The 13,771-nt window shown below is 29.4% G+C and overlaps 1 protein-coding gene across 7 annotated transcripts in view; it reads left to right on the forward strand.

Moving 5' to 3' along the window:
- The first annotated feature begins 6,347 nt into the window (after nt 1-6,347).
- The window catches only part of LOC122507295 (protein bric-a-brac 1-like), a 603,721-nt gene continuing 596,297 nt past the window's right edge, over nt 6,348-13,771 (forward strand). For all 7 annotated transcript variants that reach the window (XM_043619923.1, XM_043619914.1, XM_043619947.1 and 4 more), the window contains exon 1: nt 6,348-7,299. In XM_043619923.1, the coding sequence (XP_043475858.1) occupies nt 6,361-7,299 (939 nt within the window). In that variant the 5' untranslated portion in view covers nt 6,348-6,360. The remainder of the gene's footprint in view (nt 7,300-13,771) is intronic.

Below are 13,771 nucleotides of genomic sequence, written 5' to 3' on the forward strand. Positions count from 1 at the left end.
AGCAGCACGGAATATAACCTTAAAATGAAGGGAATATTACATTTCATATTCGGAATATTCTAGGGATCTTAAAGTAATATTAAAATGTCCGCCCCACAGAAATATTCCAAAAATAACATTGAGGGAATGTTCCACGGTAATTTCGGAGTAATATTCCAGGATGATGTTGAGGCAATGTTCCACCGTAATATTAATGGAATATTCCAAGGTAATGTTGAATGAATATTAAGGGAATATTCCCAGAATATTCCCTGGAATTATTCCAAAATTTCATACTTTGAAAAAATTTGACTTTTTTTCTCTTTATCTTCTTTCTTTAGTAAAAACGATTTTCAATGGTATTTTCAACATATTTAATATTATCTAGGAACATTCCCTCAACATCACCCTGGAATATTCCATTAATATTACGGTGGAACATTCCTTCAACATCATCCTGGAATATTTCTTCGATATAATCGTGGAACATTCCCTAAATGTTTATATCTTGGAATATTCCTGTGCAGCGGACATTTTAATATTACTTTCCCAGTAGCACGTAATATTACAGCGATATTGAGAACATTGCCTTAACATTACCAATATTGCCTCAATGTCGTGGCATATTGCTGGAATGTTCCCAATATTACGTGCTACTGGGGTTTAAGATCTCTGGAACGTTCCACTGGAATATTCCGAATATGAAATGCAATATTTCCTTAAATTTAAGGTTATATTCCGTGATACTTGGGTACTTTGTAATTTGATAGTGTTTAGGGTCCTAAATAAGTGTGCCAAAAAGTTTTACAAAATTTTTAATATTTTGCAAGATATTTGCAAGGGTGCGTTCATAAATGATGTCACGTTTTTTGGGGGAGGGTGGAGGGTCTCTACTAAACGTGACACAATGTATTTTTACATGTGAAATTGCATGAAATTTGTTTGACAGGGGGAGGGGGGGGGGGTTATAAAATCCCGAAAAATTGCGTGACATCATTTGTGAACGCTCTTCAATCAAATAATTTCAACACTTTTTTTTCAGGAATTTTTATCTCGTAAACTATATAAAAATGCTATTTTATTAATTTTTTTGAGAAATGTTTTTTTGAAATTTTTACTGCATTATTCTTACGCACGTCACCGTCACCAATATTGTTACAATATATATTGTAACAATATTGTTACGACAAATTTGTCTAGACTTTGGGTTTTTGCAAGTCTAGACAATATTGTTATATAATAATATAAATTTTTCTTTCTAAACTAGAGCTTGAACATTTACAAAATTAAAACCTTATAGTGGTTAGAAAATGTAAAAAATTATTAATATTTATAAAAATATAAATTATTTTACTTAAAATCATTGTGTAATAAGACAAAAATTATTATGAAGTGACATTTTAAAAAATTGTCATTGTACATTATACGAAATGTTATTTTTACGTATTCTCTTACTAAATCTTTCATTTTCGTCCGCTATCCTGGATTCGCCATTTTGTATTTTTAAAAAGTGACTTTGGATTCATAATCAGTGGAATTTTACTGAAAATCAGTTGAAAAGTACTAAAATATCAGTCATTCTTCACTGATTGTTATTGTATTGTGATTTATTTATTATTGTAAATTTCTGTCAAACAAATAATTTTACTAAAAGTCAGTTGAAAATTACACTTACAGAAATATAAGTCATTTTTCACTGATAATCCATTTAAAAAGTTATTGTTGATTTCTGTCAAACAAACAAACCCAAGTGCGAAATGCCAAGACTGCAAAAACGGCCCATAATTGGTCTAGTAATGTCTGCCGAGAATTGGCAGTAGTTACTGGGCCATTACTGGTGTTCAAAACGTCCCATTGATGGGCCAATGATGGCGCCGATGGTCAGATTTTCAAATTTTTTAAGACTGGGCCAGCTCTCGGCCTAATAGTGGCACATTCATGGCAAAGTTGATCAATCTTTAATGGCAAAAAGCAATTGCCAGTGATGTGCCGACCATCGGCCCATTAATGGCACTTTAATGGCAAAAATTTTGTATCTTTGATGGCAAATTATGATTACCAGTATTGGGGCGTAGCTTGGCTCAATAATGGCACATTCATGGCAAAGTTGATCAATCTTTAATGGCAATATTCAATTGCCAGTGATGTGACGAAGATCGGCCTATTAATGGCACATTAGTGGCACTTTAATGGAAAACATTTTGTGGCAAATTATAATTGCCAGAATTGGGACGTACCTTGGCTCAGGAATGCCATATTAATGTCTATCATTTTGTATCTATGATGGTAAATTATAATTGCCAATATTGGGACGTAGCTCGGCCCAATAATGGCACAGTATCGGCCAGTGTAGTATAGCTTATAAGAACCCTTTTGCTTCCTCGACTTCACGTCAGAGTAGCAGAGTGGTCAGAGTGTTAGGCTTTGGTGCGTCAGGTTCAGGTATCGATCCCCGCGAGCGGTAAGAATTTTTCAAATATTTGTAAGTTTGCGATTAATTCAGGGAAATAAACTGTATAAATATTATGAATTAATTAGTTAGTTAAATAAAAAATATATTTTTTTTAAATTTTTTCAACACTGGGGAGTAATGGCAGCCAATAATGGGCCATTAATGTTTACCGAGAATCGGCCGATGATTGGCTGCCGACGGCCTACCGCGGTTAACCTCCCGACAGTCGGGCCACTATTGTCTGCCAAGAGTAGGCACTGACTATGCCGTCACTGGGCCAGTTTTGGGCTGTTTTTAATTTCGCACTTGGGAATAAGTAAATACACAAGTAAATAAATAATTTCCCTTACAACACAGACAGCGCAGCATTAGCGAGTGAGGTACTTACGTATATTTAAAAAAATTTCAACAGACACTACGTGCATCAACGAATCTTAAAAAATTCAGCAATTTATATTATCAATCGTTTATTAAATCTATATATGTGATTTGTGTATATGTAGCAGTTTATATCTGCACATGAGTCAGTATACATGTGTATATAATTTATGTACATGTGTGAGTATACATGTACATGTGATTAGTGTATATGTTGAGTATACATGTGTGGGTGAATTGCGCGCATGCTTGATATTCATAGAACACTACTGCACATGCCTGATATTCATAGAACACTGCTGCGCATTCCTGACATTGATAGAACACTACTGCGCATGCCTGATATTCATAGAACACTACTGCGCATGCCTGATATTCATAGAACACTACTGCGCAGGCCTGACATTGATAGAACACTATTGCGCATGCGTGACATTGATAGAAAACTACTGCGCATGCCTGATATTCATAGAACACTACTGCGCATGCGTAACATTGATAGAACACTACTTCGCATGCCTGACATTGATAGAACACTACTGCGCATGCGTGACATTGATAGAAAACTACTGCGCATACGTGACATTGATATAACACTACTGCGCATGTGTAACATTGATAGAACATTACTGCGCATGCGTAATATTGATAGAACCCTACTGCGCATGCGTGACATTGATAGAACACTACTGCGCATGCGTGACATTCATGAAATACTACTGCGCATGCGTGACATGACATGTATGTGTTTTGTGTATATGTGTAACATTCATGGGTATGTGTTTTTTGGATATGTGTGAGTGAAGTATTTTCAAAGATAGTTAGACAGAATAGAAAGAGGTGTGAGTCGGTCGGTCGGTCGGTCGGTCGGTCGTACATTAACTTAATATAATATAGAGGATTATAAAAAAACATTTCACTGTAATATAAATTTTAATTTTTTAGCCCCTAAATCATACATTTTGTAAAAATGTTAATAATTTTGTACATGCAATTTAGTAAAAATTAACCCATTTTATAAAATTTAAAAAAGTTTTTTCAACTTTGTGGAAATTTTTATTAAATTTGGGAAAATTCCACAAAGCTTTCATAAAATGACATTTTCTTACTAATATGTGGAAAATTCCCTAAAATTATATACAAATTTCCCTATAATATTGTTGAAATTTTCACTATTATGTGGAAAATTGCACAAAATTGTAGTAAAAAATTTTTTCCCATTCGCTTTGTAGAAAATTCCCTAATATTTTATCACTTTTCCCCAAGTTTGTTCAAAATTTCACTAATTTGTGGAAAATTCCCCAAAATCGTAGTGAAAATACTTTTCCCCGTGAATTTGTGGAATATTCCACAAGGAACCTCAGGGAAAAATCCCCAAATTTTTTACAGTGTAAACAAAATGATTAAAGTTATTTTAACCGCCTATGATTGGTTGGTTAAGGATTTAGGGCCAGTTTCACTAACTCCGATTAAATATTAATCAATGACTAAAGTTATTTTAACCGCCCATGATTGGTTGGTTAAAATAACATTAATCATTGATTAACTTTTAATCGGAGTTGGTGAAACTGGCCCTAATAAGACGTAGACCAAAGCAGAACTTATAAACTGTGACAACTTATTGTACTTATTATTTGTACTTATTTGTGACAACTCTATTAATTTTGGTTTGTTCTGTTATTATCAAAGTATTTCTTTCAGTACATAGTATTCTTAACTATTTGGGACTAATACAAAAGATAATGCGGATTTAAATAGCTTTGTTTTCTCTACTAAACATTCTATTTACTATTTCCCTTTCTCTTCTTTATTCTATCCTCTTTCTGCATTGTAATTCCTTACAAATTTCCAATCTTCCCCTAATCAACAGAAATGATTTTAAAAAGTAATTCCCACCTTCCATTCCAAAAATACAACTAAAATTACTTTTTAGAAGAACATTAAAAATCTTTTCTTCCAACCGTCATATTAGAGAAACAATAATATACCATTTAGCTGACAATTAATCCACAATTCGTATAATAATTAAATTCGAAAAGCCAGGAGTTTGACAATCCGCTAGCAACAGTTGTCCTAATTGAAAAACTCGAGGGAACACCCTCGGAAAATCAAGACAATTCTCTTTACCATTCATTTCAACCATGAAACGAATAGTTTTATCCTCCGAAAGGTCGTAAAATCATCACGCGTATATAACAAAACCACGAATTATTCCACAAAAAAGAAAAAGGAAAAAAAAAAAACAAAAAGAAAACCTGCTAAGAAATGTCCGATCTCGAGATCCGATTTCTATTCGCATCTGCTCGATGAAGTTGAAGAGGCGGTAGGGGGCGGTCTTCGGGGGCGGGGCCTGACTCACGCTTTCACTGTATGTGGGGTGAGGAGGGGGTCGAGAATAGTTGATGCAGTGGGGGGTAGAGCGCGTAGCTTACCCATGGGTGAGAGGGGCGCCTTAATGTGTGGGGGAAAACATCGTGTCTGGGTGAGGGGGATAGTGGTAGGAGGGGGGTGTGGGAGAATAGGCGAACGAGAGAGAGAAAGAGAGAGGGGGGGAGAAGAGAGCGACGTCGTCGGTGGCGGCAGCGGCGGCGGCACAAGAGTTTTGGTGGGGTGGGTTTCCTCTCTCGAGAGGGGCCGCTCTGGGAGTTTGGGGCGCGCGGCGGTCGGTAAAGAAGGGGAGGGGGAGGGGGATTTCACTCGTGTACACTCTCCGCCACCCGCGCCAACAACCGAACGCTATCGCCCCCACGGTGCTGGATAACTGAGTGCGCGCGGGGTCTCAGTCGCGACGCGCTCGTCACGCGGTGAACATCGTGTCTTATAACGTCGTTCCGCGTTTTCACGTTTTTCCAAACCAAAAAAAAAAAAAAAAAAAACCCCGAATATATCGCGCGTGACATTTCTCGATCAAGTCTATAATATTGTCGAGTTTTAAATCATTAGTGTATATGAATTAAATAAAATTATTTTGTGCTTTTGTTTTTTGAAGAAGTGAACTCCTGGTTAGAACCAGGTTTTTATCAAATTTTTTCGTATTGAATTCAGGAATAGTGATAAATTAAGTGATTTGTTTTTTTGGGAAATATTTCCGAAACAGTAGAGAGAGGGAGAGAGGAGAAACTAGTTTTTCTTTTCGTTGGATGTGTGAGAGTGTTGGGGGAGTGTTGCCATGTGTTTCCACGTGACAACCATGAGGGTATGAGAATTGTGAATTGTTGTGCTCTAATGGACGGACTATGTGTTGGGAAAGCATGGCCCTTGCGTCTGCCGGCTTGACATTATAACATTGTGTTTTTTTCGTTGTGTGTGCTTTATTGTGAATGTGTTTTTTTTTCAATAAAAGAAAAACTATTGAACCCGCATTTATTTGTGCGCTTTCCTTGTATATGTTGCAGATGACTGAATACCGGTCGAGTGGTGATTGATATTTTTCTCTTTTGGACTTGCAAGTATTCACACGCAAACACGTGTGTGAAGCAACATAAGACGTGAAACTGGAGGACATTAATTTTTTGGACGAAAGTCAAGTTTGTGCTGGATTAGGTGAAAAAATGGCACAACAGAGTGGCGCTGGTTCACCCCAGCAATTTTGTTTGAGATGGAACAATTATCAGACAAATTTAACAAATGTCTTTGATCAATTATTGCAGAGTGAGAGTTTCGTTGATGTGACACTCGCTTGCGATGGACATTCGGTGAAGGCCCACAAAATGGTCCTCTCAGCGTGCAGTCCATACTTCCAGGCATTGTTCTTTGATAATCCGTGTCAGCATCCAATTGTCATAATGAAGGATATAAAGTGGCCGGAGTTGAAAGCCGCTGTTGAATTTATGTACAAGGGTGAAATAAATGTGTCGCAGGAACAGATTGGTCCACTGCTCAAGGTAGCGGAGAGTCTTAAGATTCGAGGCTTGGCCGATGTTAACAATGAGCAGGAGCTGATAACAAGACCAACGTTGGAGGACGCGGCACTTAATATGCTGCATCGAAAGAAACGTCGCAGGGGTTCTGGTGAGAGGTCACCGTCCGCCAATAGTCCGGATCAAAATAGTTCAGAGGATCATGATCCCGGCAGTATAATATCGGCTGAGGTTCACGGCCTTGGCTCATCGTCAACACCAAGATCACTCGGGTCACCGAACGCACCATCAATATCGGTGACACCTCAAATAAATCTACAAGAGCTTCCGGTATCATTGTCATTGCCACCACCACCGCCGCCGTCAGTGAGCAGTCAAAGCTCTCACCCTGGCGTCGGTCACCACGTGCTTGGCCACGTGACTTCCGGTCCGCACGTGTCCGTGAATCATCTCGGATCTCATGCCGCTCAGCAGCTGTCAATTCAACAAGCGCAGCAAGCTCAACAGCAGGCGCAACAAGCACAACAACAACAACAGCAGCAACAGAGAGATATTAATCAAACGATTGGACCCCCGGAGGACCTCGAGATCAAACCGGGCATCGCGGAGATGATTCGTGAGGAGGAAAGGGTAAGTCTTGAATCACGATTACTTAATGCTTGCGACGCGCGGTTAACCAGAAAATGTCACGTGCTTCAATTCGCGCTCTCATTCTCACTATAAAACGTAAATTCCAGTTTACCACAAAATGCGCGATTAAATCCCCATATTTTACGATTCTCTATATATTATTTTTGTTTTTGTCTCTTCTTTCGTGAAATTTAAATTCTTTCAAACAATTTTAATTTGTCACTCATAATTAATTAGGTGAAAAAAAGTATCAACTTTAATAGAAAGTTTAATATCCATATCCACTAATGCAAATGCATTCTAAAGAAGAATATTTTAGAGTCCGTAATTTTAGAATAATAAAAAAGTGTCAATATTACGGACAATAGTTCCAGGTTAGTAGTTTTAAAATAATTGAAAAAAGTGAATTATAGTTCACAAATGAAGATAAATGTTAAAATCAGTTATTTAAAGTAAATCTCAATATTAAGATTTATTTATTTAAATAAATATTAAGATGCGAATAAATCAAAAATACGAATTTTAAGTAAATGAGTGAAAATAATAAAGATTACCGAATAGTTAATTTTAATGATATATAAATAGAGTTAGAAGTGCATTTTTCTCTAAAATTCGAATTAGCGAAAATGCCACTTAATTAATTTACAATATTAAGAATTTTTACTGATCTTTAGTCATTTATCACTAAAATTTTAGTAAAATGACGATGTAAAGAATTAAGACGGCTAAAGAAAGTAGCATTACTTAAAATTAGTAAAGAACGAAAAATTAGTGAATATTCTTGCTAACGTAAATCAGTGGCTAAAATTCCACTATTTCAAATTTAGAAATTAGTAAATTTCGAAAGTAATAAAATATTTAGAAGTGAATAATTTTAAAGTAAATGAAAATTTAGAAGTGACTGGAATTAGAGTAAATAATTTTAAAGTAAATGAAAAGTTAGAAGTGACTGATATTAAAGTAAATAAAAAGTTGAAAGTAAAGATTACAAAAAAACTGTTATGAGTAAATGATAATATTAAAATAGCAAAAAAATTAAAAGTAAATAATATTAAAATTAATAAAAAGTCAGGAGTAAATAATATTAAAATAAATAAAAAGTCAGGAGAAAATAATATTAAAATAAATAAAAAGTTAGAAATAAATAATTTCAAAATAAATGAAAAGTTGAGAGTAAATAAAATAAGAAGTTGGAAATAAGTAATTTTGAAATAAATGAAATGCAAATATTATTAAAATAAATAAAAAGCAAATAATAAGTAAATAATTTTAAAATAAATCAAAAGTACATTGAAAAAGTGACGCATTTATAAGAAATAAGACTTTAAAAATAAAAAGTAAATAAAATTAAAATAAAATTAAAAATAGTAAAAAGTAGATAATATTAGAAAAAATAAAAACCTGAAAAACGAATAATTTTTAAATATATATATAGAGTAAATATATTCTTAAAATAAATATGAAATGTAGATAATATTTGAAAAAAGAAAAACATTAAAAATAAATAAATTCGAAATAAATAAACAGTAGTTATTAACTAATAATAAATGATAATAAATGAAAATAAATGATAATAAATGAAAAATTAAAAATAATTTTATAATAAATAAAAGCTTTAAACTAAAAACTAAAAGTATAATTTTTCAATAAACAAAAACTTTGAAGTAAAAATATTAAGATATAAAGTAAAATTCTTGACATATTGACAGGTAAAAATTATAAAAACAAAAATAGAAAATTGTAGAATATATGGAAATTTCTAAGCAAATAGTTTTATAGTAACTAAAAATAAATATAATTAAAATTTTCAGGTAAATAAAAAATTATATAAATAAAAATATCAAAAAATTTAAATATAATCTAAATATCTTCTCATTAGTGATAAATTATAAATTTTAAAAGTTCTAGAAATTTTAAACGTTCAAATAAACGAATTATTTTTTCCATTAAAAATATTTTCGTATAAAAATTACTAATTCTATTGAAAATCAAAAAAGTGAATTAAAAATTTTCGAATAGGAAATACGAATTCAGAAATTATTTCTCAATGCATAACGCAATATTATTATAATAATTGAATTAAAAAAATAAATAAATTTCGTTTCTTTAAACCTTCAAAATGATCCACAATTTTTGAACGTTTAAATGATCGAAATATTTTTCATTTAAAATATTATTTCATAAATTACTGATCGAAATATAAATTATTAATTATAAAAAATTAAATTTCACATTTAGAAATCGATAATTATTTTTTTTTGACAGTGACGCAAAATTATTGTAATAAAAATTTAATTTAAAGAAGAAATTAATAAACGTTCAGAACTTTAGGTTCATCCTTCAAACCTTTAGAGGCGTAAATTTAAAAGGAAATAATTTTGAATTAATTAAAAGCAGTTTCATAGTAAAATAAAATACTAAAATTATCTTTAGATTATAAGTTGAAAATTCAGTGATTTGGTTTTCGAGTTTCGATTTATAATTTTGACTGTGAAAATTCATTAAAACCTTTGCTCGCAGTTAATTAGTAAAGAATAACTAATCGGCATTGGTTATTAATTACAGGTTGTTAATTGATTATCAGTTGCTAAGAAATGACCAGTTGTTAACTAATTGATAATTGCTAAGTATTTGTCAATTTCCATTTTCTAGCCAATCGGTAATTAATTTCCGTTTGTTAATTTATTGTCAATTTTGCTAAAAAAACAATTATTGCGCTATTTCTCAATATTTGCAATTATCTTTAAAATGTAAAATTAATAGTTTTTTTTAAACGTTTTTTTTTACATTTAAATCTCTTTTTTTTAATGGAATAATTATTAATTGATTTACTATTATGTTACGCTATAAAAGAAATATTTTTTATCAGCATTATATCTCTAATAGAAGTTAGAAAACAAACGTTTGCAATTCGTTTGTGAAATTCTCGTCATTTTACACTTCAGTGAAATTTTTTCTCGTTCTTGACTACTTTTTTGCAAAGTGGTAAAAATAGAATTGCTTTTAAATTTTTTAAATTTTACGTAACTAAAATTTTTTTAGTTTTTATTTATATTAAAAATTAAAATTTTTATTTTTTCTGCCGTCTGATCGATTATTTTTTTCTTAAGTACAAACGCAGTATTTTCAATTGAATGTTTAAATATGTAATTAACTTTTTTCACTCATAAGTAATAAATAATAATTCTTGTTAATGATTTTTACTGGAAAATAAATGTTATTGTTAATGAAAAATAATCGAATGCGCGAGAAATATTCTCGGAATTGTGTGTGTAGGTGTAGAATATTAAATATATAAAGATAAATTTTCAATCGGGATTTGTAAGTCTGTTTTTTCTTTTTTTTTAAAAAGCAAATACTTTAGTTATTTATTTAACAATTCTTGTTACGAAGCAAAAAGGAAATACATTTTATGGTAATTTATACTCGAGAGGAAAATAAATCATTCTGATATTTCAAACTTAAATCATATTTTCATGAATAGTACCGTAAATTAATTTAGTGACGTGATTTTTTTCTGGTTATAAATATATTCTCAGCGCGCGCGCAAAAAAAAATGGGAATTTTATATTAAACCCATTTATTATAGGCTTAATAATAAGAGATGGAAAAATGTGATTTTGCAATTATTTTATTATTTTCAACAGTTTTAATTAATATTAAATATACCTCGTGTATTTTCTTCTTTCTCTGCGAATTAAATTAATTGAAATGTTAATGTTTTACTTAAAAAAAAAAATAACAATTTTGACAGCTGTCATTTTTTGAAATTTGTGTTTTTTTTAAATTAATTCAATATGAAAAATGATTAAAATGTTACGATAAAAGAGGGGAAAAAAAACATTGAAGTTTGATAATAAAAGCAGTAAAGTTTGTGCTTGAAATATTAATAATAATATTGGCACATTGAAATTTGTAGTAAAAACAGTCAAAGTTGCGCTTGAAATATTAATAATAATATTGGCATATTGATATTGAATTAAATATTAAATTAAATGTCAGTTCGTTATAAATTGATGATTTATAAGAGTGAAATTTAATTTTAAAGGAAAGGAGAAAACTAAAAACTATTGATGAACCGATCAAATGAAATACTTCAGAATATTTCAGGGTCTTTTCTTATTATTATTTACTTTAAAATAATAATTATTATTTATATTTATATTTTTAATTTTACCAACAATTAACTATGAACAATTCAAAGTATTAAAACTTCGAAAAGTTCTAAACTTTCAAATGAACGAAATTTATTCATTACTTCATTAAATTAAAAGTTTATTACAATAAATTTCTGTCACTAAAAATAATTATAAACTTTCTCGAAATGTAAAATTTAAGTTTTTTGAATTTTTATCGCAATCCGTAATTTATAAACATTAAATAAAAAATATTTCCTCTCGTTCAAAACTTGTGGATTTAAATTTCGATATTAAATTACAAAATTACATTTCCCTAAATAGAAACTTTCATAGCTATGAATGTTTAATTTTCTTTTTGTAAATTCGTAAAACTTTTTTTTTTTTTAACGAAAAACATATTTCACAATGAATTGCGCGCTGTATGAAATATATGAAATATATGAAATATATTAATAATAAAATTTGTGTCATAAAAAAAAATGCTTAGAATTTTAATATTAAAAAAAATATAAATTTAAATTTAATTTTAATAATCTCGAGGACATTTATTAAAATTGAACCAGACTTTATGTCATCGTCGTGTAGATTTTTATCGAAATTTTATCTCATACAATATTTGTGCTATATTAGTATTTGTATGTGTGTGTCTGTGTGTGTTTCGTTTCATGATTAGATGACAAGTTTGTATATTATTATTATGACGCGGTAGTTATTGTCGTTAAAATATAAAAAAAAAAATTTTTTTTTTGTACAAGAACTCTTGGCGAAGAATTTTTAATTATTTGAATTTAATTTCTTTTTAATGTCACGTCAAAGAACAACATTTTTACATAATTTAATTCACGAAAGGAATTTTATTCATTCTATGATTGTAAAACTGGTTTTTGAATCTTATTATTATTATTATTATTATTATTATTGTGATGATGTGGCTTTTGCTCGTAAATTTAATGTTTGGTAAATTTCGAAGAATATTTGTATTATATGGATTTGAGTTGAAATTTTTTAATTATGGGGATTTAATTTCTTCTTGAGTGTATTTATATTTTTTGTGTTTGGACGGAATGTTGTTTTCTTTGACGAAAAGGATTACTTTTGTTTTTGGATTTTGGTTTTTTGATCGATTTTTTGCTTTAAGGTTTTTTTTGGAAGTTTAGAACAATTTTTTTGTTCGTTCACTTTTAGTTTCGTTTATTTATTTTTTTTATTTTTTTCGCATTTCATTTTTTTTATTAATTCAATCTTTAGTTTCTTTATTCGATTTTTGAATTCATTTTCTTTGTTGATTTATGTTCTTGTTTTTCACCTCTAGTTTCATTTATTTATTAAATTTTTATTAAATTTTTATTAAATTTATTAAATTTATTAAATTTATTAAATTTATTAAATTTATTTAATTTATTAAATTTATTAAATTTATTTAATTTATTAAATTTATTAAATTTATTTAATTTATTTAATTTATTAAATTTATTTAATTTATTTCTTTTTTTAATTTCTTTATTGCTATTTCATTATTTCCAATTTTAGGTGCATTTTATTTTTTTGGTCAATTTAATATCAGTTTCTTAATTTAATTATTTGATTTCGTTTAATTTAGTTTCTTCTTTGTCGTTTATTTTTATTTTTTTTTCCTTTTTTCACCTTTGGTTCGTTTATTTATTTAATTAGCTTCTTAATTTAATTATTCGATTTCGTTTAATTTAATTTCCTTCTGTTCCGTTTACTTTTATGTTGTTTTTTCAACTTTAGCTTTGTTTTATTTAATTTCTTCTTTTATTTTCACTTCTTCGTTTAATTTTCTATTTTCATTTCATTTTCTATTTTAGTTTAATTTGATTTTTGAACTGAATTTAATTGTTTCGTTTAGTTTCAAGTTTTAAACTTAATTTAATTTTCGAACCTACTTTAATTTTTTATTTTAATTTAATTTTTAGTTTAATTAAATTTTTAGTTTAATTGGCTTTTTATTTTAATTGGCTTCTTATTTTAATTTACTTTTTATTTTAATTAAGTTTTTATTTTAATTAAATTGTTATTTTAATTGGGTTTTTATTTTAATTGGATTTTAAAAATTTAATTTTTAAGTTTAATTAAATTTCTCAGTTTCTTAATTCAATTATATTTGGCTTCGATTACTTTTGCGATTGAATTTATTTTGTCATTTTATTTTAACGCCTCTTTTTTAGTTTCATTTTTCCTTTATTTTTTCTCATTTTTCTTTTTCTTTCATTTTAAATATATAATTTTATTCCACTCGTCATATTCTAAATTGCAAATTTTCGCACAATAGTTTTTTATTTATTGACTTATTGACACGAAAAGTTCATTAT

This window comes from Leptopilina heterotoma, unplaced genomic scaffold (genome assembly GCF_015476425.1).
Source record: "Leptopilina heterotoma isolate Lh14 unplaced genomic scaffold, ASM1547642v1 Lhet_114, whole genome shotgun sequence".
Lineage (NCBI taxonomy): Eukaryota > Metazoa > Arthropoda > Insecta > Hymenoptera > Figitidae > Leptopilina > Leptopilina heterotoma.